This window comes from Phyllobates terribilis, unplaced genomic scaffold (genome assembly GCF_046119375.1).
Source record: "Phyllobates terribilis strain yellow unplaced genomic scaffold, ASM4611937v1 Scaffold_4__5_contigs__length_816908805, whole genome shotgun sequence".
In the NCBI taxonomy this organism is placed as follows: Eukaryota; Metazoa; Chordata; class Amphibia; order Anura; family Dendrobatidae; genus Phyllobates; species Phyllobates terribilis.
In genome coordinates this window covers 468,844,803-468,870,419 of record NW_027362764.1, presented here as the reverse complement: position 1 = coordinate 468,870,419, position 25,617 = coordinate 468,844,803, and the positions used below count along the sequence as shown (strand labels likewise).

The window sequence follows — 25,617 nt, the reverse complement described above, 5'->3', positions numbered from 1 at the left end:
GCCTATACAATGCATTGGAAAAACGCATGGCAAATATGCGTAAAAAACGCATGTAAAAACCGCATGCGTTTTTCTGCCTAGGAGATGCAGAAATGCTCAGGAAAATTTCTGCTTCATTTCTGGCTGCATCGTAGACACTAAGCCTAAGTGTGGAAGAATCACCACAGTGAAAATCAGCAAAATGTTTGCTGAGCCCTGACATGGAGGACTCACTGCATTAGGATTCGGAGTCGCTCCAGCAACATGCTCTGCGATGCGTCTTATCTACTTCCTACTGCTTCTCATCCCTGGATTTGCTACCAAGTATTTCTGTGCACCAGTGGACCCTTATGGCATATGTATGGTAGGCTGAAATTTTTCCTTTTTTTATTCCTTATATACCTAAATCAAATATAGCTAATATTTATTACTTTTGGTCCTCGCATATATTGGTTTAGGCTTTAAAGTTAGCAGTAATCTTTCATATATTCAAGAGAATATACATAACGTATTTCTTAGGGACCTATTCATATTTGAAATGATTGAGGGGCCTATATATTGGAAGACACCCAAATATTCAAATCGGCAATCAGGAAGTTTGTTAACCCTTCAGTAGCTTCACAATAATTAACATAAGTTGGAATGGAAAAAATATACGGTAGATATATTTCTCCCACTGAAATTTTGATTTAGCCCCAAATTTTTCATTTTAACAAGGGTAATTCAGATGTCTGTAAAATGCGGTCCTAGTATGGACCACAATGCACGGACTGGCAGTGGGTCTCCTGACCAAAACTTTACGGTCTGTACACTGACCATGATGTGTGTGTGTGTTTTTTTTTTATTTTTTTCTTTCATTTCCAATAAAGTGTTTTCTTATCGTTAATATACATCTAATTTTTTGCGAATTATAAGCAGATAGTTTGAAAAAAATAGAACATTTTTCATGTATTAGATGTCCCATTTAGGTTACTTGAGTCACGGCTAGAATTATAACAGTAATTGACTCGGAATGTTCTTTTCTGTGTATTTTCCATTTTAATCTATTTAATTGTTTTTGTATTTCTATATTCTTTCCCTGAAAGGTCAGAAAGAGTAGGAAGTGTATTTAATTTTTATATATTTATTTTTTATATTGCACTTCAATGAAATTGCACTTAGATGGAAAATCTGCCTTGTTACAGCTGTGCTGGATCTAGTTACTACCAGCATCGCTGCAACCACATGATTAGTCTTTTCTTTACTTTTTTTTAAATTGGTCAGAAATTACAGGGCATAGACATAAATTATAGCTGGCGTAGATGTCCATTTGAGGTATTAGGGCTGCCCAAAATGTGACACATCTATTCAGAGGCGTGCCCGAGGTACCGTGTCAGGACAGTACTGATGACATTGAGCATGTACAGTTGAAACCAGAAGTTTACATACACTATGTAAATAAGACACATACATGTTTTTCTCAATATCTGACATGAAATCAGAATAAACCTTTCCCATTTTAAGTCAATTAGGATTACCATAATTTTTAATATTTGCCAAATGCCAGAATAATGAGAGAGAGAATGTTTTAAGGCATTTTTATTACTTACTGCAAAGTCAAAAGTTTACATACACTAAGATTACTATACCTTTAAACAGTTCTGGACTGCCCATATGATGTCATGTGTTTGGAAGCTTCTGATAGTTTTTTTTTTTTTTGCAACAGCTGAGTTAATTAGAGACACATCTGTGGATGTATTTTAATGCATTACTGAAACACACTGCTTCTTTGTGTAGCATTATGGGAAAGTATAAAGAAATCAGCCAAGATATCAGGAAGAAAATTGTGGACTTACACAAGTCTGGCTCTTCCTTGGGTACAATTTCAAGATACCGGAAGGTGACTCGTTCATGTGTACAAACAATTATACACAAGTACAAACAAGATGGGAATGTCCAGCCATTATACCGCTCAGGAAGGAGATGGGTTCTGTGTCCCAGAGATGAACGTGCTTTGGTCCGACATGTGCATATCAACCCAAGGACAAAAGCAAAAGACCTTGTGAAGATTATGGCGGAAGCTGGTAAGTGTGTGTCAATATCCACAGTGAAACGAGTACTGTATCAACATGGGCTGAAAGGCCACTCTGCCAGGAAGAAGCCATTACTCCAAAAGAAACATAAAAAAGCCAGGTTAATGTTTGCAAATGCACACAGGAACAAAGACCTTGATTTTTGGAGACATGTCCTGTGGTCTGATGAAACTAAAATTAAACTTTTTGGGCATAATGACCATCGTTACGTTTGGAGGAAAAAGGGAGAAGCCTAAAAAACCATCCCAACTGTGAAACACAGGGGTGGCAGCATCATGTTGTGGGGTTATTTTGCTGCAGGAGGGACTGGTGCTCTTCACAAAATAGTTGGCATCATGAGGAAAGAAGATTATGTGGGAATACTGAAGCAACATCTCAAGACATCAGCCAGGAAGTTAAAGCTTGGGCGGAAATGGGTCTTCCAAATGGACAATGACCCGAAGCATACTGCCAAAATGGTAATATAGTGGCTTAAAGGGGTTTTCCCATGAACGAAAGTTCATTTTAAAAATTGGTTGTGTCTGACCGTGTACGGAACATACCACAGCTCCTGGGCAGGGGAAGAAGCAAAAGACAAATACATTACAGTGGGGGATCGCAGAGGATTCATTTTGTGAGGTAAAATATTTTGTTTAAAAACAGGCAGTGAAATATTTTACCTCACAAAATGAATCCTCTGTTATTCCCTGCTGTAATGTCTGTATTGTCTTTTGCTTCCTCCCCTGCCCAGGAGATGTGGTATGTTCTGTACACGGTCAGACAGCCAATTTTTAAAATTAACTTTTGTTTGTGGGAAAACCCATTTAAGGATAACAAAGTCAATGTTTTGGATTGTCCATCACAAAGCCCTGATCTCAATCCTATTGAAAATTTATGGGCAAAGCTGAAAAGGCAGGTGCGAGCAAGGCGACCTACAAACCTGGATCAGTTGCAGGAGTTTTGTCAGGAGTAATGGGCCCAAATTCCTCCTGACAAATTCTCAACTATTGTGAGAAGCTTGTGGAAGGATATCCCAAACGTTTGAGCCAAGTCATTCAATTTAAGGGCAATGGTACCAAATACTAATGAAATGTATGTAAACCTTTGACTTTGCAGTAAGTCATAAGAATTCCTTAAAACATTCTCTCTCATTATTCTGGCATTTGGAAAATATTAAAAATTATGGTAATCCTAATTGACCTAAAACAGGAAAAGTTTATTCTGATTTCTGGTCAGATGTTGAGAAAAACATGCACATGTGTCTTTTTATATAGGGTATGTAAACTTCTGGTTCCGACTGTAACTGGTAAGATTAAGATCCTTAAATAACACAAGAATCTCAATTTTGTGATTGGAATTGATTTCGACACATTTTGTGTGAGAAATTAAATAACTTAATTATATGGACATCAGGTGCTGTGGTGTATTTAATACAGTGTAGTATCGGTATAAGGCAGAATTCAGATAGATGCCAGTACGAACCACAATGCACAGACCGGCTACTGGTCTCCTGACCTGAACTCGGCAGCCTCATATATGCGGATGAGGCTGTTAAGTTCAGCCTTGGGGTATGTTTCTTTCCGGTCCGTGTATTGACAAATGCAAGCCTATGTTCTATGAAAAACATTGCAGCATGCTGCAGTCTAGTCCTATATACAAGCCAGACTGGTTATAGCACACAACTCCTGCACTCATTCACTATGTGGACAAGCGCATGGGGCTGTACATAGCTATTAATAATAATAATAATTTTTATTTCTATAGCTCCAACATATTTCACAGCACGTTACATTACAGCGGGGACTTGTACAGACAATAAAGGCATAACAGAGTAACACATAGCTCAACAGATGCCAAGAGGGAGTGAGGGCCCTGCTCACAGGCTTACAATCTGACTATATGCTATTCACATCCTCAGTTTGCGGACATGAGTAGCCCTAGTTTTACAACGGCCGTCTGAACGTAGCATAAGGAAGATGATTAGATACTCACCCTGCGACCCACATAACCCTTTAACCCCTTTACAACCTGTGGCGTATTAGTGCGCACCAGGCTGTCACCCCCTGTTCAGCGCGGGCTCCGGCGCTGAGCTCACACTGACCCGGGCACATGTCAGCTGATTTATACAGCTGACGTGCCCGCAACAGCCGCGGGTGAATCGCGATCCACCTGTGGCTGTTAACATGTTAAATGCCGCTGTCAATCTGACAGCGGCATTTAACATCGCCGCTCCGGAAGCTCGTCACTTACCCCGCCCATCGGTGACCCCGTTACGTGATCGCTGGTCACCGATGTGTGGGCATGACAACCCTGGGTCTGCAGCAGACCCCAGTGGTTGTCATGTACTGATCGCTATGAGCGCCACCTAGTGGTCGGCGCTCATAGCACAGGAGCATTTCTGCTACATAGAGGTGATCTGCTCATCACTCTTTCGCCCCATTCAAAATAAAATAAAACCCCACATATACATATTTGGTATCGCCGCGTTCAGAATCGCCCGATCTATCAATATAAAAAAAGAATTAATCCGATCGGTAAACGGCATAACGAGAAAAAAATTTGAAACGCCAGAATTACTTTTTTTGGTCGCCGCAACATTGCAATAACGGGCGATCAAAACATCGGATCTACCCCAAAATGTTATCAATAAAAACTTCAGCTCGGCTCGCGAAAAATAAGCTCTCACCCGGCCCCAGATCCCGAAAAATGGAGACGCTGCGGTTCTTGGAAAATGGCACTTTTTTTTTTTTTTTTTTAAGCAAACTTTGGATTTTTTTCACCACTTAAGTAAAAAAGAACCTCTACATATTTGGTATCTACGAACTCGCAATGACTGGGAGAATAATAATGGCTGGTCAGTTTTAGCATTCAGTGAACGTGGTAAAAAAAAATAAACATCTGTGGTATTGCACTTTTTTTGGAATTTCACCGCACTTGGAATTTTTTTCCCGTACAAGATATGGCAAAACCAGTAATGTCGTTCAAAAGTACAACTCGTCCTGCAAAAAAAAAGCCCTCACATGGCCATATTGACCAAAAAATAAAAACGCTATGGCTCTGGGAACAAGGGGAGCAAAAAACGAAAATGCAAAAACAGAAAATCCCAGGGTCCTTAAGGGGTTAATAACCAGAATAACTCTAACGACCAGTGATAATCATTTAATGATTCATCGTTGTTTTGCACGATTTCTTTGCACAGATTGTGGGTTGTGACCATCTTTTAGAGCTGAATGTGGCTCCCAAGGCAAAAAAGTTTGTGACCACTATCATAATGTGCTAATGCATGCATTTCCTTAAGTAGGATAACATCCGAATGTTACATTTTTTGTTTTTTTTTTTTGCACTGAATGTTTTTTCTACTACTTATGTCTGTTATAAATACTACCTACTGACGTTTTCTATTTCTTTGTTTTAGATGCCAAATGTATATAGAGGCTAAAGCGTTAACAACTTTAGCACATCTTTGTGATGGCGATGCCAGAACAGGGCTGAATGGCTTGCAGTTGTCGGTTCAATCTCGACTTGCTGCAGGAGCAGATTCACAAGTGCAAGGAATGATTATAAAGGAGGAGCACATTAAGGAAGGCCTGCAGCGCTCCCATATTCTTTATGATCGAGCTGGTGAGCATACACAACTTATCTTAATAAGGTGATAGTGATTAGGCATGTTCTGCTGTTACTGGTGTTCACGTCAGCAATTTAGATAGGACACCCAGCTTGGCAAGTAAGAAGAGCTGAACATGTCCTTATCTAGTTTACGAACAGACGGATCTGTGTTTAGCTATTCATATAAACTTGTCACTGGGTTTAAGTTTATCCTCTCTAATGCAGTGATATGAGCATGAACATTATGTTTTTGTTGTTTTAGTATTGCAGTAAGTTTACCTTGTGTTTATGACGTTTAGATCCGTGTGGAGCTAATTATTGAAATTTACAGCTACTAAATTGTAAGCTTGCTGATATTGCCAGGGATTGGATTATGCAGTAATTGTTGGATGGGGGTGTGAACTTTCTAGATCAGCTGATGGATACAGTCAAGAAGAGAGTAAAAAAGAGCTTGGAATTCATAACTGCTGACAGTAGTTTAGCTCTTTTTGGAGTTAAAATGCAAAGTACTTCAGTTTTAGGCATATATTTATCTTTCTTCATAAAACTTTTTTTATTGTCTTTGAAATTCAGAAATCTCAAAGAAATAAGTATGCAGAACTTTATATCTTCATGGTAATAAATGTCAAGTGAACGGTGTATTCTGATCCTGACTAGTGTTGAGCCACCCCCGTAGTGTTCGGGTTCGGTTCGGTTCGTCGAACACCGGGATGTTCGAGGAACTGTTCGTCGAACTGTTCGTCGAACACCTTAGAACACCGTCGAACACCGTTAAAACCAATGGCAGGCAAACAAAAACACATAGAAACACATAGAAAACACCTGCAAAGGTGTCCAAAAGCTGACAAACTGCTCAGAAGACACTCTGTTTAAAAAAGCCGGCCGGCAAATTCAGCAGCGGCATACACCGGTACCCGACAATTTAGACAAGAAGGAATAGAGCATCACACATAGATTAGATAGATAGAAACATGTCAGTCACACATATAAGAAGCACAGTGACAGTGTTGGTTACTGCATTTGTCATTTAGTGTAAAGGATTTATTAAAAAAAATATTAGTGTTTTCATGCACCGTCTCTTTAAAAAAGCCGGCCGGCAATTCAGCATCTGTACCCGACAATTTAGAACAGAAAGAATAGAGCTTCACACATAGATTAGATAGATAGAAACATGTCAGTCACATATATAATAAGTACAGTGATAGTGTTGGTTACTGTACTTGTCATTTAGTATTAAAATAAAGGATTTATTATTAAAAAAATTGGCGTGGGGTTCCCCTTAATTTTAGGCTCTAGCGGAGGTTAAGCAGACGGCTGGGGCAGATGTTTGAAGCCTGGGAAGGGGGTAATACCCACGGAGCTTCCCAGGCTACTAATATCAGCCCCCAGCTGAATACATAGCCTTTACTAGCTATTAAAATGGGGGACCCCCCCAAAAAAATGACGTGGGGTCCCCCCTAATTTAATAGCTAGCAAAGGCTAGGCAGACAGCTGAGGGCTGATATTAATAGCCCAGGAAGGGAGCCATGAATATTGGCCCCCTCCCAGGCTAGAAACACCAGCCGTCAGCCGCCCCAGAAATGGCGCATTCATAGGATGCGCCAATTCTGGCACTTAGCCTCGCTCTTCCACGCTGCCCTGGTGCGGTGGCAGGGGGTAATAGGGTTGGGGTTGATGTCAGCTTATAATGCCAGCTGACATCAAGCCCAGGTTAGTAATGGAGAGGCGTCTATAAGACACCCCCATTACTAACCCCATAGTCAAAGTTAAAAAAAACACAAACACCCAGAATAAAGTCCTTTAATTGAAATAAAGACACAATCCTTTATTGTTCTAAATTAAACCATACCTACCATCACGCCCATTCCAGCTGAAGCCAACGATCTCCTGCAATAAAAGAAAAATAATAAAGCAACCTCATCCTTACCTTTCCATGGTTCCCACGACAGCTTCAGCTCTGCTACATCGAGATGACAGGCTGGACCGCAGCAGAACGCCGCCATCCAGCCTCTCATCCCGCAGACATTGAGAAGCGCAGGCTTGCTTGCGCTGCTCAGCGTCTCTCTGTGACGACATCCAGATGAGCCGAGTTCATGTCCAATGAACTCGGCTCATCTGGATGCCGTCACAGCGAGACAGTGAGGAGCGCAAGCATGCCTGCGCTTCTCAGTGTCTGCGGGATGACAGACTGGATGGCAGCGTTCTGCTGCGGTCCAGCCAGTCATCTCGATGTAGCAGAGCTGAAGCTGTCGTGGGAACCATGGAAAGGTAAGGATGAGGTTGGTTTATTATTTTTCTTTTATTGCAGGAGATCGTTGGCTTCAGCTGGAATGGGTGTGATGGTAAGTATGGTTTAATTTAGAACAATAAAGAATTGTGTCTTTATTTCAATTAAAGGACTTTATTCTGGGTGTTGTGTTTTTTTTAAATACTTTACTAGAAATTCATGGTGGTCATGTCTAATACTGGCGTGACCCCATGAATTTTGGGCTTGGGGCCAGCTGATAATACCAAGCTGGCCCTAACCCCTTTATTACCCAGTGAGCCACCGCACCAGGGCCCTGGATGAGTTGGGTACAGCGCCAGAAGATGGCGCTTCTATGAACGCGCCATTTTCCGGGGTGGCTGCGGACTGCAATTTGTAGCGGGGGGGGGGCCCAGAAAGCTTGGGCCTCCCTGCGCTGCAGATTCCAGCCCCCAGCTGCCTAGTTGTACCTGGCTGGACACAAATATAGTGCGAAGCCCCACGTCAATTTTTTTTAAATTATTTCATGAATTTCCTGAAATAATTTAAAAAAATTGAAGTGGGGCTTCGCACTATATTTGTGTCCAGCCAGGTACAGCAGGCAGGAACGGGCTGCCCCCAACCACCAGCTGCCTATTTGTACCTGGCCGGACACAACAATATAGGGAAGGCCTTTTTTTCTTAATTATTTCATGAAATTCATGAAATAATTAAAAAAAAAAGTACGTGGGGCTTCGCCCTATTTTTGTGTCCAGCCAGGTACAACTAGGCAGCTGGGGGCTGGAATCTGCAGCGCAGGGAGGCCCAAGCTTTCTGGGCCCCCCCCCCCGCTACAAATTGCAGTCCGCAGCCACCCCGGAAAATGGCGCGTTCATAGAAGCGCCATCTTCTGGCGCTGTACCCAACTCATCCAGGGCCCTGGTGCGGTGGCTCACTGGGTAATAAAGGGGTTAGGGCCAGCTTGGCATTATCAGCTGGCCCTAAGCCCGAAATTCATGGGGTCACGCCAATATTAGACATGACCACCATGAATTTCTAGTAAAGTATTTAAAAAAAAACACAACACCCAGAAAAAAGTCCTTTAATTGAAATAAACACACAATTCTTTATTGTTCTAAATTAAACCATACTTACCATCACGCCCATTCCAGCTGAAGCCAACGATCTCCTGAAATAAAAGAAAAATAATAAAGCAACATCATCCTTACCTTTCCATGGTTCCCATGACAGCTTCAGCTCTGCTACATCGAGATGACAGGCTGGACCGCAGCAGAACGCTGCCATCCAGCCTCTCATCCCGCAGACACTGAGAAGCGCAGGCTTGCTTGCGCTCCACAGTGTCTCTCTGTGAGGGCATCCAGATGAGCCGAGTTCATGTCCAATGAACTCGGCTCACCTCATGCACGTCACTGACAGCGTGGGAAAATTCTCCTGCACTCAGCGCTTCAGCGTGGGAGAATTCTCACACTGAAGCGCTGAGTGCAGGAGAATTCTCCCACGCTGTCAGTGACGTGCAGGAGGTGAGCTGAGTTCATTGGACATGAGCTCACCTTATGCACGTCACTGACAGCGTGGGAAAATTCTCCTGCACTCAGCGCTTCAGCGTGGGAGAATTCTCACGCTGAAGCGCTGAGTGCAGGAGAATTCTCCCACGCTGTCAGTGAAGTGCAGGAGGTGAGCTGAGTTCATTGGACATGAGCTCACCTTATGCACGTCACTGACAGCGTGGGAGAATTCTCCTGCACTCACCGCTTCAGCGTGAGAATTTTCCCACGCTGTCAGTGACGTGCATGAGGTGAGCCGAGTTCATTGGACATGAACTCGGCTCATCTGGATGTCGTCACAGAGAGACGCTGAGCAGCGCAAGCAAGCCTGCGCTTCTCAATGTCTGCGGGATGAGAGGCTGGATGGCAGCGTTCTGCTGCGGTCCAGCCTGTCATCTCGATGTAGCAGAGCTGAAGCTGTCGTGGGAACCATGGAAAGGTAAGGATGAGGTTGCTTTATTATTTTTCTTTTATTGCAGGAGATCGTTGGCTTCAGCTGGAATGGGCGTGACAGTAAGTATGGTTTAATTTAGAACAATAAAGGATTGTGTCTTTATTTCAATTAAAGGACTTTATTCTGGGTGTTTGTGTTTTTTTTAACTTTGACTATGGGGTTAGTAATGGGGGTGTCTTATAGACGCCTCTCCATTACTAACCTGGGCTTGATGTCAGCTGGCATTATAAGCTGACATCAACCCCAACCCTATTACCCCCTGCCACCGCACCAGGGCAGCGTGGAAGAGCGAGGCTAAGTGCCAGAATTGGCGCATCCTATGAATGCGCCATTTCTGGGGCGGCTGGTGTTTCTAGCCTGGGAGGGGGCCAATATTCATGGCTCCCTTCCTGGGCTATTAATATCAGCCCCCAGCTGTCTGCCTAGCCTTTGCTAGCTATTAAATTAGGGGGGACCCCACGTCATTTTTTTTGGGGTGTCCCCCATTTTAATAGCTAGTAAAGGCTATGTATTCAGCTGGGGGCTGATATTAGTAGCCTGGGAAGCTCCGTGGGTATTACCCCCTTCCCAGGCTTCAAACATCTGCCCCAGCCGTCTGCTTAACCTCCGCTAGAGCCTAAAATTAAGGGGAACCCCACGCCAATTTTTTTAATAATAAATCCTTTATTTTAATACTAAATGACAAGTACAGTAACCAACACTATCACTGTACTTCATATATATGTGACTGACATGTTTCTATCTATCTAATCTATGTGTGAAGCTCTATTCTGTCTGTTATAAATTGTCGGGTACCGCTGCTGAATTGCCGGCCGGCTTTTTTAAAGAGACAGTGCATGAAAACACTATTATTTTTTTTGATAAATCCTTTACGCTAAATGACAAGTACAGTAAGCAACACTGTCACTGTACTTCGTATATATGTGGCTGACATGTTTCTATCTATCTAATCTATGTGTGAAGCTCTATTCTGTCTGTTATAAATTGTCGGGTACCGCTGTTGAATTGCCGGCCGGCTTTTTTAAAGAGACGGTGCATGAAAACACTATTATTTTTTTTGATAAATCCTTTACGCTAAATGACAAGTACAGTAAGCAACACTGTCACTGTACTTCGTATATATGTGGCTGACATGTTTCTATCTATCTAATCTATGTGTGATGCCCTATTCTTTCGGTTCTAAATTGTCGGGTACAGGTGTATGCCGCTGCTGAATTGCCGGCTTTTCATGTTTCACTGTTGGCACTGTTCCCATCGATTTGGGCAACCACTGTAATGCCACAACCACCATGGCTGTGGCATTACAGTGAGTGGCAGACAATCCCTGCATGATTGGTGCTTTAAATAGCGCCAGACATGCAGGACACGCTTTTGGTGCACGAACAGTTATCGAACATAACCTCGAACAGCCGAATTTTTTGCAAATCGTTCGGGTTCGTGGAACAACTCGAACACCGCCCAAAACAGCTCGAATTTGAGATTGGCGAACAGTTCTAGTCGAACACCGCTCATCTCTAATCCTGACCCAGTCATACTTTGTCATTCCCTGATTTGCTCTAATGTACATTTGGAAGCTTAGCAAAAACGTTGTCAATTTGACTTAGGCTGTGTGCCCACGATTCGTTTTTTAAGCGTTTCCGCAGCGGCAAAAACGCTGCAGAAACACTTAAAAAACGCTTGGTAGAAGGCCTGCCATGTTCCCCAATGATAATCCGCATGTGCTGTGCACATGCTGCGGAAATTTTTGCTGTGGGTTATCACTGCAGAAAAAACGCAGCACTACCAATTATTTTGCGGAAGCGCTGCGTTTTCGCCGCCATTGACTTGCATTGGAACGCTTGGATTCCGCATCACTGCATCTGTACATGCGGAATCCAAGCATTTCAATGTGCGGATGGTACCTGGGTCTGGAGGAAAGGAGACTCTCCTCCGGACCCGGGTACCATAGAACCTGTAAAAAAAGAATAAAATAAAAAATAAACATTATACTTACCTTCCGATCGCCCCCGGTCTCCTTGTCTTCGCTTGCTGGCAGATCACGGTGGACTGAAGGACCTGCAGTGATGTCATTTAGTCATGTGACAGGTCACACGACGCTGACGTCGGCAGGTCCTTCAGTGTACCGCGAGCTGCCAGCAAGCCAGGACGGAGCGAAGCAAGAATCTGAAGGTTAAGTATAGATTTATTTTTTTTATTTTTTGACATTCTTTGGGGTCACACTATATAAATCTATGCCGTTTGCATGGATTTATATAGTGTGACCAAGTTGTCAAGCACTTTCCAAGTGATGCTAAAATCGCTTGGAAAGCCAGGGAGATGCAGAAATGCTCAGGAAAAAATACGGAGCACTTCTGCATCGTGGGCACATAGCCTTAGGCTATGTTAACACATTGTTTTTTTTATGTAAATTTGCAGCCTCGTTTTACAGTACCAGCAAAGTCTGAGATTCCAGAAATCTCATGCACACATCTTATTTTTTTTTTTTATCAGGATTTTGTTCTTTGCATGTTTTTTTGCAAAATAGAGCATGTCACTTCTTTCAGCGTTTTTTTCCGCTTTTTTCACCCATGGGTAGAGAAAAAACGCCTAGTGTGAACATAGCTAACAGATTTTGCTGTGTTTTTAGCAAAAATAAGGAAGTGCAACAGTATAAAACACATTTTGCCATCTTGTCTTGGTTAATGAGATGGTAGTTTGTATTAGGAGAGTTTAATTAAATTAGTTATGTGTACAGTGTAAACATTGGGTGAGCTACCTGTGAGATTGAATATTATCTGTGGCCCAGGGAGGTGTGAAATTGAACAATACCCTGAGCAACTGAATGGCAGACCATAGTGTGAAAGTAAATAGTGTCATACAAACTCAATGCACTGCAAGTGTCTTAGGTAAACCATTCCTGAAAAATTCACCTCCCCCACTGTTACATTTGAAATGTCTTGAATTGGTGACCTGTGTTCATTCATCTGTGGTGGAAGCAAAGCTGAACTTTGGGATCCTGAAAAACACACCAAAACCTGCGTTTTTGATGCTGCTTCTTTCCTGCCAAGAGATCAGGTTTTGCTGTAGAACTATTAACCTAACCGCTTGCGCCAGCAGGCAATTACATAAGTACAATTGTGTCTGTAGCTAAACTATATGTTTTGTGATTTTGCTATTGTTATAAATTAAAATGTATACATGTGTAAAACTGCTACCCTGAGTCACCGGGTCGGTACAGCATCCTGACTTGCTCACAGAGCCATCTTTTGAAAAAAACGCCAATTCCCTTTGGTTGATTGCTCCAGTCTGTTGACTTCAACACACACATCTTTTGAAATGCTGTGCATACTCTTGTACTATCTGAGCTTACAACACCTCTGTCATGCGCAGTGAGCTGAGGTATATACACATCAGGTCCAAAAATAAAGAAAATATGTATTTTTTCCAATTTTTAAAAAAAAAAATGTCCACAAAGGACCACTGAAATGCATTTTAAGATTTGCTCCACTTTTCATAACAATTATTTTTATATATCAGACACTTGTTTTTATTTCTATTTTTTATGGTAGCGGGGCTAGTAACAGCAATTTGGATTGGCAACAGCTTTTTTTGTAATTTTATTTTTTCTGCTTTTTATTCATTTATGTAGTTATTTTTCATTTCTTTCACATATTGTGTCCACTATAGGGTTCTAAAATGCATTTGAAAGCATTTCAAAATGCAAATACTTTTTTTGCTTAACCCCTTTACCCTCCAGGCCAATTTTTACAGTTCTGACCACTGTCACTTTATGAGGTAATTACTCTGGAAAGCTTCAACGCATCCCACTGATTCTGAGACTGTTTTTTCGTGACATATTGTACTTCATGATAATGGTAACAATTATTCGATATCACTTGCGTTGAAAAAAACTGAAATTTGACGAAAATTTTGAACATTTCGCAATTTTCAAACTTTGAATTTTTATGCCCTTAAATCAGAAAGATATATCACACAAAATAGTTAATAAATATTTCCCACTTGTCTACTTTACATCAGCACAATTTTGGAACCAAAGTTTCTTTTGTTAGGAAGCTATAAGGGTTAAAAGTTGACCAGCGATTTCTCATTTTTACAACAAAATTTGCAAAACCATTTTTTAGGGACCACATCATATTTGAAGTGACTTTGAGGGGCTTTTATGTCAGAAAATACCCAAAAGTGGCACCATTCTAAAAACTGCACCCCCATCAAGGTGCGCAAAACCACATTCAAGAAGTTTATTAACCCTTCAGGTGCTTCACAGAAATTTTTGGAATGTGGAAGAAAAAAATGAACATTTTTATTTTTTTCCACAAAAATGTTACTTTAGACCCCAGTTTTTTATTTTTGCAAGGGTATCATTAAAAAATAAACCCCCAAATTTGTTGTGCAATTCCTCCTGAGCACGCTGATAACCCCATATGTGAGGGAAAACCACTGTTTTGTGCACACGGCAGGGTTCGGAAGGGAAGGAGCTCCATGTGCCTTTTTGAATGTAAAATTTGCTTGAATAATTAGCAGACGCCATGTCTCGTTTGGGGAGCCCCTGATGTGCCTAAACAGTGGAAACCCCCCACAAGTGACTCCCATTTTGGAAACTACACCCCTCAAGGATTTTATCAAGGGGTATAGTGAACATTTTAAACCCCAAGGTACGACACAGAATTTGATAACTTATTCAATATGATGACCTAATGTTGTCATTAGTCTTGAGCGCAAGTGCTCGCTACTTGATTTGACATCGGGTACTCAGGTATGCACCATGTATCATGGGTGCTTGTGTGACATGTTCGAGTCCCCGCCTGCATGTTTCACGGTTATTAGACACTCAAAAAAAAAACCATGCGGGGATCGCTCGTGCATGGCAGTTTTTTTTTGACTGTATAACAGCTGCAAAACATTTCGGGCGGAGACTCGAGCATGTCCCTCGAGCACCCGCGATACTCTGTGCATACCCGAGCACCCGATGCAAACTGAAGTAGCGAGCACTTGCGCTCAACACTAGTTGCCATATCGCCGTCATTTTTTTTTTACTTCTGAAAAAATCCCAACCACAACCCTAGCGCTTATTTTTTACGCCATTCCTCGTGCGGTATAAGTGATTATACGGCTTTATTCTTCTAGTCGGTGCAATTACAGCGATACCAGATTCATATCGGGTTTTTATGATTGACAGCTGTCACACACTAAAAAAAAACTTTTTTTTTTGCAAAGACTAGTGTTTCCATCGCCATATTTTGAGAGCTATAATTTTTCCATATTTCGGCTGACAGTCATATGACGTCTTGTTTTTTGCATCACAAGTTGACGTTTTTATTGGTACTGTTTTCAGGCACGTGACATTTTTTGATCGCTTTCTGTTCCCATTTTTGGGAGTCAAAACAAACAAAAACCAACAATTCAGGATTTTTTTTTTATGCCGTTCTGCGTGTAGTAAAATTGATAAGGTAGCTTTATTCTTCGGGTCAGTACGTTTATATCGGTACCACATTTATATTGTTTTATGTTTTGGCGCGTTCACACAATAAAAACTTTTATTGAAATAAGAATTGTTTTTGAATCACTTTATTCTTAGAGCTATAACTTTTTTTATTTTTCGGCCGATGGAGCTGTACGGCCGCTTGATTTTGTGGGACAAGATGACGTTTTCAGCGGTACCATTTTTATTTATATCGTCTTTTTGATCGTATTATTCCATTTTTTGTTTGGCAGTATGATGATAAAGCATCGTTTTTTGCTTCGTTTTTTATTTTTTTACAGTGTTCACTAAAGGGGTTAACTAGTGTGACAGTTTTATAGGTCAGGTTGTTCCGGACGCGGCGATACCAAATATGTGTACTTTTATTGGTTTATTTTTTATTTTTTTTTCTTAAGATTATTTATTTATGGGTACAATATATTTTTATTTTTTTGGATTATTTATTTATTTTTTTGTATATATTTTTTCACATTTCTTTACATTTTTTTTCACTTTCTGACATTTTTCTTACCTTTACACATTGTCCCACTACGGGACTTTAACTTTTTACATTCTAATCGGCTGTATAGCACAGGGATGCGGCTCCATCCCTGTGCTATACAGCCTGTCAGAGCTGCACAGGGAGAAGTTACTTTGGTCGTGCACTGCGCTTGACCAAAGTAACTTCTTGACTCCTGGTGACCCGGATGTTGTCATGATGACTTGAGGTCACCATGCCAAAATTCGGGAGGGACTCAGACGCCGCGGGACGCCAGAGAGGAGGTAAGTATCGTCGCTTACCTCTCCCCTTGCTCCCACAATGCTGTGATCTATTTTGACCGCAGCATTTCGGGGGTTAATTTGCAAGGAGTGGTGCGAGACCGCTCCCTGCACATTGTCACAGCTGACACCCGGTGCTATGTGCCTATCAGCTGACACCCGGCGCCGATCACGCCCGCACAGCCTGTGTTCGGGCGAAATCAACAGGGCGTACTAATACGTACCTGGCTCTTAAGTCCCAAGGCGCAGATACGTGTTAGTACGCCTTGGGCCGGATATGGGTTAAAGTACCTGATTTCTCTTGTAACTGAGACTAGTATATTAGCCCCAGGTACAGGACAAATTCAGCTTCCTGGCAGCATAGCTGTGCTGAATGGGACCTGATAGTTCCTGATACCTCCCTACACCTGGCATTCACATGACCCGTAGGTTCCTAGGAGGAATTGCTGTTAGCACTTCCTATTACCATATACACAGCACTTATTTGGCACTGTGTATACAGTCATCGTGATGGCAACGACGGTAACAAATAGTCTCTGCCGCCTTTCTGGGGAGTCTGGCTGTGTCTGACAGCCAGCTCCTCGATGTCACAGCCATTATCTGCCAAGTATGGGTCGGGCTCACCACGTGAGCCTGCTGCAAACAACTGCTACATGTATGGCCCATGTCGGTAAGTGGTTAATATACTTGCCTACCACTGCCTTCTCGGGGATCCAGCTCTGTTTTGCTCCTTTTCTTAGTGATGTCACCACACTTCAGACTCTCTGGGGCACACTGCGCACTGCATGACCCAGAAGTGGCTTTTACAATGTAAGTCTATGGAGCGTTACAATGAGGCTCTATAGACTTACATTGTGAAAGAGTCTTGCAGTTCACACACAGAGCATAGAATGAGCAGGATAGTATCAATACAGGTGAGGTCACGGATAAGATGAGCAGAATAGTGTTGGATCGCAGAGAGTATGGCGGTAGGTGAGTATGTAAACATTCACACTACATACATATATACACAGACTTAGTTAAAAAAATAATCTTCATGGGAGGGCTTCTATAATGGTGCTTTCACATTGCGCTTTTCTCCACATTCGTGGGTCCTGTTGGGGCTTGTGTCCAATTCGGATGTATGTGCCGTCAGGGCCAAAGACTGTAACGGTGCCAACAGAGCAAACGTGCACTCTGACATGCATCATTTTCGGGCGTATACACCTACTGGAGGCGGATACCAAGACTCAGTCTACTATGCCTGAAAATGATTCGGACGCAAGCCCCGAAGGGACTCATGAACGTGGAGAAAAGCGCAATGTGAAAGCACCTTAACCCATTCCTGATGGGGCTTTTTTACATTTTTTTTGTTTTTGTTGTTTCCTCCCCTTTTTCCCTATGTATAGTGAAAATCACAATGTCATGTGAACACCAGCTAAACACTTGCATTCACAGGAGTATCGTTATGTATGGTTGTCCTGAGGAAGGAGTCGGTGGACTCTGAAACGCGTAGACAATAAACCTACATTTTTATCCATACTAGTGGTTTGTCGTGACTCCAGAGAGCGCAGAAACAACTTCCTTTCCCAGCACCTAACTCTGACATATCCATAGGAAGCTGCAGCATTTGGAGTCCAGGCTTTACAGGTGTTGTGTCCCACACAACCCTACTAGGTGAACAGTTGTTAATACTTTTATGTAACATTTATTAATTGGATAAGAACCTATTGCTCTTGCATTTTTCCAAGGAGCCGGCATATGACATACCAGTATGTCATATGTCGGTAAGGGGTTAAGTTGACGGGGCTGCATGAGGGCATCCTACTTTACGGGTCCAGTTGTAGTTTTTATTGGCACTATTTTGAGGTACACTTATTTTTTTCCATTTCTGACAATTATATTAATTTATTTTTATGCCTTTCACAAAGTAAGAGTTGGGGTTTTCCTTTCTTACCTATGTGAATTAAAGGGAATCTGTAAGGATCAACCCCCCTTAACTGTCTATATGGGCATGCAGGTCATAGGAAGCTGTGTGAGTTCAACATTGATATAACGTAACTTATCTTTTTGTATAGTTTTGCAAAAACTCAAAGTCAAACTTTGGCTTATTACAAAATGGATTGCATTACAAGATTTTTTGGGGTGATGATCTATTTGAAGAACATGACACTTTGTCACTCGCTGCTGTGCGAGCATATCACTATATACAACAAAATTCCTTCATCATACCACAACATCTTTTGGAAGTAAAACTCCTATTTATCACAGCATGTCAGAAGAAGCCAGAGCCATCCTCACGTAGTGCAGAATGTCTGTTAGCACCATATGTCTGTGCCTAGCACTTAGTGGGTGAGTTGGCATTTCTGTATATTCTGCAAGTCAGTGAGGCAGATTTATCAAAACGTTTTAAGTGAAAGCCTGTTTTTGGTGTCCAAAAAAACAATTACTGCTCACCTTTCATTTTACCATAGCTATTTAAAGCACACCTGTCAGCAGGATTGTGCTCAGTAAACGACATACACTGTCAGGTGGGTGACATTACACTGATTAATACAATACCTTGTTTGATGAAATCCGTCCTGTGGTTCTTGTGTAACCTTTACTTTCAGTTTGGAGATAATGATATGCCCGTGCTTCGGGGCGGCCTGTGGGGGGCTCTATCTTGTGCTCTGCTTACATATCTGACTGGATTCTATAGGCAACAAAGACAAATTTTTCTTTGACATTGTTGATAAGGACACATTGTATCTTTGGTAATGTGTATTATTGGTGTGTGTTGGTGCAGATTGTGCTGTATAAGATTTATTACACTAAAGAGTTATTTTATTATATATACTTATTTCCATATCAAAAACTGGAAGGAAAAGAACAATTAAAGGTTGTCCAGCTTTAAAGAAGTATGTCCATCTCCAAGATCATATCCCAATATGTAGTAGGTGTAGTAGTAGTAATAATAATAATAGCAAATTCCTCCAATTAGAAATGTAGTATAATTTTTCTGATTCGCTATGTCGCTGTCATGTGCAGGCTTTGCAGGACACTTAAGTATCCATGGTTATCACCACTAGCAACTAACTGTCACTGTATCAGTGTTTGTAACCATGGATACCTAAGGTCCTGCAATGCCTGCACATGAGGAAAGAGACATATCAAATCAGAAAAACTATACTATATTTCTAATTGGAGGTATTTGCTAATATTGTTATTATTATACTTACTACATATTGGGATATGATCTTGAAGATGACAATGCCCCTTTAAGCTACAAGTCTGCACTCTCTCTGTGTGACTGCAGACTTGTGGATCCTCACATCTTGCTTGATGTGAGGATTCTTTGGTGCAAGGAGCAAGTATGTGATTTGCCAACTTTACTTACTTTTTCTAGACCGCTTATCACAAACAGACAATCTTTTTTTTTAACTGAAATTTTATAGAAATTTTTTAAAATAGTTCTACAGAAAGGAAAAAGAAAAAAGCACGAAATATCAAAAGTTTATGACTTAAAAATAGGAGATAATGCAATCTCTATTAACAAGGAAATTTATCATTCGCATATAATATACAGTGGTGTGATAAAGTGTTTGTCCCCTTTATTATTATTATTATTATTTATTATTATAGCGCCATTTATTCCATGGCGCTTTACATGTGAAAAAGGGGTATAATACAAGAACAATTACAATAATCTTGAACACAATGTGACAGCGACTGGTACAGGAGGAGCGAGGACCCTGCCCGCGAGGGCTCACAATCTACAAGGGATGGGTGAGGGTACAGTAGGTGAGGGTAGAGCTGGTTGTGCAGCGGTATGGTGGAGCGGTGGTTACTGCAGGTTGCAGGCTTGTCAGAAGAGGTGGGTCTTCAGGTTCCTTTTGAAGGTTTCCACGGTAAGCGAGAGTCTGATACGTTGGGGTAGGGGGGGAAGCACGGGAGAAATCTTGTTTGCGATTGTGGGAGGAGGAGATAAGAGGGGAGTAGAGAAGGAGATCTTGTGAGGATCGGAGGTTGCGTGCGGGTATGTAACGGGAGACTAGGTCAGAGATATATGGAGGAGACAGGTTGTGAATGGCTTTGTATGTCATGGTTAGGGTTTTGAACTGGAGTCTCTGAGCAATGGGGAGCCAGTGAAGAGATTGACAGAGAGGAGAGGCCGGGGAATAGCGGGGGGACAGGTTGATTAGTCGAGCAGCAGAGTTTAGGATAGATTGGAGGGGTGCGAGAGTATTAGAGGGGAGGCCACAGAGCAGGAGGTTGCAGTAGTCAAGGCGGGAGATAATGAGGGCGTGCACTGGTGTTTTTGCAGATTCATGGTTGAGGAATGTGCGGATCCGGGAGATATTTTTGAGTTTGAGTCGGCAGGAAGTGGAAAGGGCTTGGATATGTGGTTTGAAGGAGAGTTCAGAGTCCAGGGTTACCCCAAGGCAGCGAGCTTGAGGGAACGGGGAGAGTGGGCAGCCATTGACGTTGATAGATAGGTCAGTTGGGGGGGGTTGAATGAGATGGCGGAAAGATGATGAATTCTGTTTTGTCCATGTTAAGTTTTAGAAATCTGGCAGAGGAGAAAGATGAAATAGCAGACAGACATTGTGTGATTTTGGTTAGTAAGGAGGTGATATCGGGTCCAGAGAGGTAGATCTGTGTGTCATCCGCATAGAGGTGATAATGAAAGCCGTGAGACTCTGAGCTGTCCCAGGCCGAAGGTGTAGATGGAGAAGAGCAGCGGTCCTAGAACTGAACCTTGGGGGACACCGACAGATAGGGGGCGAGATGAGGAGGTGGTGTGTGAGTGGGACACACTGATTGTCCTGTCTGTTAGGTATGAGGAGATCCAGGATAGGGCCAAGTCTGTGATGCCGATAGATGAGAGAGTCTGTAGTAAGAGGGAATGGTCCACTGTGTCAAAGGCAGATGACAGGTCAAGGAGGAGGAGGACAGAGTAGTGTCGCTTAGATTTGCCGGTTAGTAGGTCGTTGGTGACTTTAGTCAGTGCAGTTTCAGTAGAATGGTGCGGTTGGAAACCAGATTGTAGGCGGTCAAAGAGGGAGCAGGAGGAGAGGTGGGAGGACGGTTCAGAATAGACCTGTTGTTCCAGTAGTTTTGAGGCATAGGGGAGAAGTGATATGGGGCGATAGCTAGACACAGAGGATGGGTCAAGGGAGGGCTTTTTGAGGATGGGTGTGATTGAGGCATGTTTGAAGCATGAGGGGAAGACACCAGTTGTTAGTGACAGGTTGAAGAGGTGGGCTAGGGCTGGGATGAAGATAGTGGTAAGGTTTGGGATGAGGTGGCACGGGATTGGGTCAAGTTTACAGGTGGTGAGGTGTGATTTGGAGAGTAAGGAGGAAAGTTGATCTTCAGAAATGGTGGAGAAGGTGGTTTTGGAGGAAGAGGGTTGAGTAGGTGTGGGGAGGGGCTGTGGGGGCTTTAGGCAAAAGCTTTGTCTGATGGTGTCTATCTTCTGCTTGAAGAATGAGGCAAAGTCTTCGGCTGAAATAAGAGGAGAGGGAGGAGGCACTGGGGGATGGAGGAGAGAATTGAAGGTGTTGAATAGTTGTTTGGGGTTGTGAGACAGGGAGGATATGAGAGATGTGAAGTATGTTTGTTTTGCTGCAGTGAGTGTGGACTTGAAGGTAGTGAGGGAATGCGATGAAGTGCTCATGGAAGTGGGACCTTTTCCATCTACGCTCAGCAACCCTGGAGGCCCGTCGCAGTTCTTTAGTTAGGCTGGTGTGCCAGGGTTGTCTGTTGATTGTGCGAGCCTTGGTATGTGTGAGGGGGGCGACCGAATCGAGAGCTGCAGCTGTTGTGGTGTTGTATAAAGTGGTAGCAACGTCTGCATCATGTAAGGAACGAATGTCTGTAAGAGGGAGAAGGGATTCAGAGAGTGAGTGTAGGTCAAGGTGTTTAAGATTTCTTCTTATTCCTTTGCATGTTTGTCACACATGTTTCAGATCACAAAACAAATTTAAATATTAGACAAAGATAACACAAGTAAACACAAAATGCAGTTTTAAATGAAAGTATTATTAAGGTAAAAATAATTCCAAGGCTACAGGGCCCTGTGTGAAAAGGTGATTGCCTGCTAAACCGAATAACTGGTTGGGCCACCCTTAGCAGCAACAACTGCAATCAGTTTGTGATAACTTGCAATGAGTCCTTTACAATGCTCTGGAGAAATTTTGTCCCACTCATCTTTGCAAAATTGTTGTAATTCAGCCATATTGGAGGGTTTCCAAGCATGAACCGCCTTTTTAAGGTCATACCACAGCTCCTGGGCAGGGGAGGAAGCAAACGACAATACTGACATTACAGCAGGGATCACAGAGGATTCATTTTGTGAGGTAAAATATTTTGTTTAAAAACAGGCAGTGAAATATTTTACCTCACAAAATGAATCCTCTGTGATCCTGAGCTGTAATGTCTGTATTGTCGTTTGCTTCCTCCCCTGCCCAGGAGATGTGGTATGTTCTGTACACGGTCAGACACAGACGATTTTTAAAATGTACTTCATGAAATCAGAAAGAGGCAATCACTTTTTCACACCATTGTATCTAACTCAATAAGTCTACTAATTAGTATTCTATAAAAACCCAAACAAAAACGGATATAAAAATATTTTTTACAGACACATTGGAAAACCATAATAAATCATTATAATTATAAGTGATACATGTCTACAGCCCATAATTCTGGTATGTAAACATTTGTTGAATTCTCTGTAAAATGATGACAATTACAGTCAAAATAGACACCTTAATTTTTTTTTTGTTTATTTTTTTTACAGACCGGGCAAAAAAAGTGTCTTATTTTTGTGGGCTGTCCTGGAATTTCTGGATATTTGGCAACCCAGAGTCTCGCTCAATGCAAGTGTATTGAGCGAGGCTGGACATGTCTAGTCAGAACATGGCCGGAAGTATGCAAATCGCATACTTTCTGTCACATGGCCATCCACTCCCAACAGTGCGCACAATGTGATGATTCACAAATCCGCAGTTACATAGGGTGACTGCAGACTAGCAGCCTAAGGCCGGACAACCTTTTTAAACTTCCATCTTATTGTAGTTAAATGGCTTACTCCATTATATAATGTTATGTTTACTTACCACTTTCTTGCAAACTTCTGACTGATTGCTAGGTGGCCGTAGGATGACAAAGATAAAGTGCAGCACAGATTCATCTCCACTAAAAGCAGAGATCCTTAGATCAGGAACAGAACAGACATTTATAGGACATTTCATAACTTTCCCAAATTCTTATGAAACATTTACAGCACATCCTGCATTGAACTACTATACTAAATTTATTATATATTTTAGGAGTCTGTCCATTTTATACCGACTCCACAACTCTGACTCCACAGCCCTATAATAATCTAGCACACAAAGACCCACTGACCACAGATTTTACTTTTTACTGTATAATTATTTCCTTTAAGATGTACAGTATATAGCCTTGGGTTAGTTCACACAAGAGCTATTCATTTTTTTCACAGACAGCATTCTGAAAATTTGGTTGTGTGAACGAGCCCTTATAGAAATATTGCCCAGTAATAGTTGACCTTGGACTCCACATGTTATGTTAATGTTTCTTTTTGCACTAGCGCACTAGCCTAGGCTAATAAAAATTGTTAAACTTCTCATCCCCATAACACAAAAGACTCCTAAGGACACAAGCTTGTTCTTTGAAACTGATCTTAACTATGCCCTCATAACCTTTCCCAAACATCTTTATGAACATAGCAAAGGTGACCGATGCTTTTACTGTGCAGAGGTAGTTGTAAATCTGCCTTTAAACAATTTCCCTAAACCATACAACACAAGAGTTTGCTGCCATGTTCCTTCCATTATGGAAACAATTTTACTCGTACTGGAAATTACCCCCACTGTTTTTCATAAGTGACATCAGATCCAGAAGCAGTGAAAATGCTTCCTCTGCCATTGGTGGTCACGGTTATTAACTATCGCATTAATGTTGTGCCAGAGGAGCATTGGAAGTGCCTAATTGTATGGAAATTAAAGAATCACATTTAACATTTTGGGTTACATTTTTGTTCTGACAGGAGCCTAGTAAGAATAATTTCTTAAGAGTAATTTTTCTGTAAATCTAACAACAAATTCCATGTTTGCTTATGTCAGATTTCTGAAACTACATGTATCTGTCACGCCAGGTGTGGGAAAGACTTAGTGCAACACAGAAGGAAGAGGGAAAGGGAACCCAGACACTAACACTAGGGAAAGGAGGGGGGGGGGAGTGGAGACCTCCTAGTCTGGTCTGGTGTCACCCTGTCTCAACTACCGTCCCTATATTGGCTCTTGACCAATCGCCTCACGCGTGCCTCACCCTGTCTTTCCCTGGCATATCGCTAAGGCTAGGGAAGGGAGGAGATGAGCACTTGTCGATCTCCACTAAACTCTATAGACAACAAGGGTAGACAAACTGGGAATTGCTTAGCTTTAGACTCCAAACAAATGCGCACACGGCCTCAAGCTCCAGAGAGGACGAAGTACTGCTCTGCTAAAGCCTCACAAGTAGTAATGAATATCGCTGGCACCTCCCTCTCAGACACACCAGGTATTTATACACTCAGGCCAGAGAGCTAATTAGCCAGAGGGAGGTAGCTGCTGGGTCCTAGAGACAGCCATCCTCTAAGAAGATGTCTGTAATGCCAAACGTAGAGATCTCCTGCAACCAACTGCAGGGCGACTGTCTGTCACCTCTGACACCCCCGTGACAGTATCATGCAGTGCAGATTGAGATCATGCCAAAGTTGTCTCTTTTTCACTACCCTAAGGTTTTTTGTTTTTGAGTAATCTCTCTAAAGCTGGTTTTATACGCAAGACAACCATATTATGCCATCCTCACTACAGCTGCAACTCTTATCGAAACGTCACATCTATGGCAGAATAAATGGGACCTTGAAGTTTTTTTTTCACCTGAATTGGACGCGGTCTTTCTTCTATTGAATTTTTTCCAGGTGGACTCCTTGAAACTTTTTTGACAGAAGCTCAAAGACTGAACATATGTACAGCAAGTCATTTTGACATTGAAATGCAGATGTTAATTTTTTTTTTTGTATTTTTTTTTTAAGCGCTTTTCCAGGCTGCTTACAGAGAGGACACTCCTTAAAAAACACCTGGTGTTCAAATACCCTTATTCTGCCATCAGTGTGGCAAGACTGCACTTTACTCTTTTGCTTCCTCCTCTGCCCAGGAGTTGTGGTATGATCAGACCATGTACTGTAAACGGTCAGACACAGCCTTTACATAGGGGAACATTTATAAGATCATCTTAGCACAGGAACATTTTATTTAAGCCCATCCAATTTTGGAAGTTACCAGTCAGATTATAAGACGGACTCCATCTTATAAAAATTATTTTTTTTCCTATTTTACACCCCAAAATTTGGGGTGCGTCTTATAGTCCGAAAAATACGGTAATATTTCAAGATCTATTGATTAAAATTAACTTTCGTTCTGGGGAAAACCCCCTTTAAAGCTGACTTTTTGTTCCTGAAAGCA

At 42.0% G+C, this 25,617-nt stretch overlaps 1 protein-coding gene across 2 annotated transcripts in view; it reads left to right on the top strand.

Annotated features, from left to right (window-relative positions):
• The window catches only part of WRNIP1 (WRN helicase interacting protein 1), a 91,935-nt gene that overhangs the window by 48,067 nt on the left and 18,251 nt on the right, over positions 1-25,617 (top strand). For both annotated transcript variants that reach the window (XM_073678689.1, XM_073678688.1), the window contains one exon: positions 5,446-5,651. In XM_073678689.1, coding sequence (XP_073534790.1) covers positions 5,446-5,651 — 206 coding nt within the window. The remainder of the gene's footprint in view (positions 1-5,445; positions 5,652-25,617) is intronic.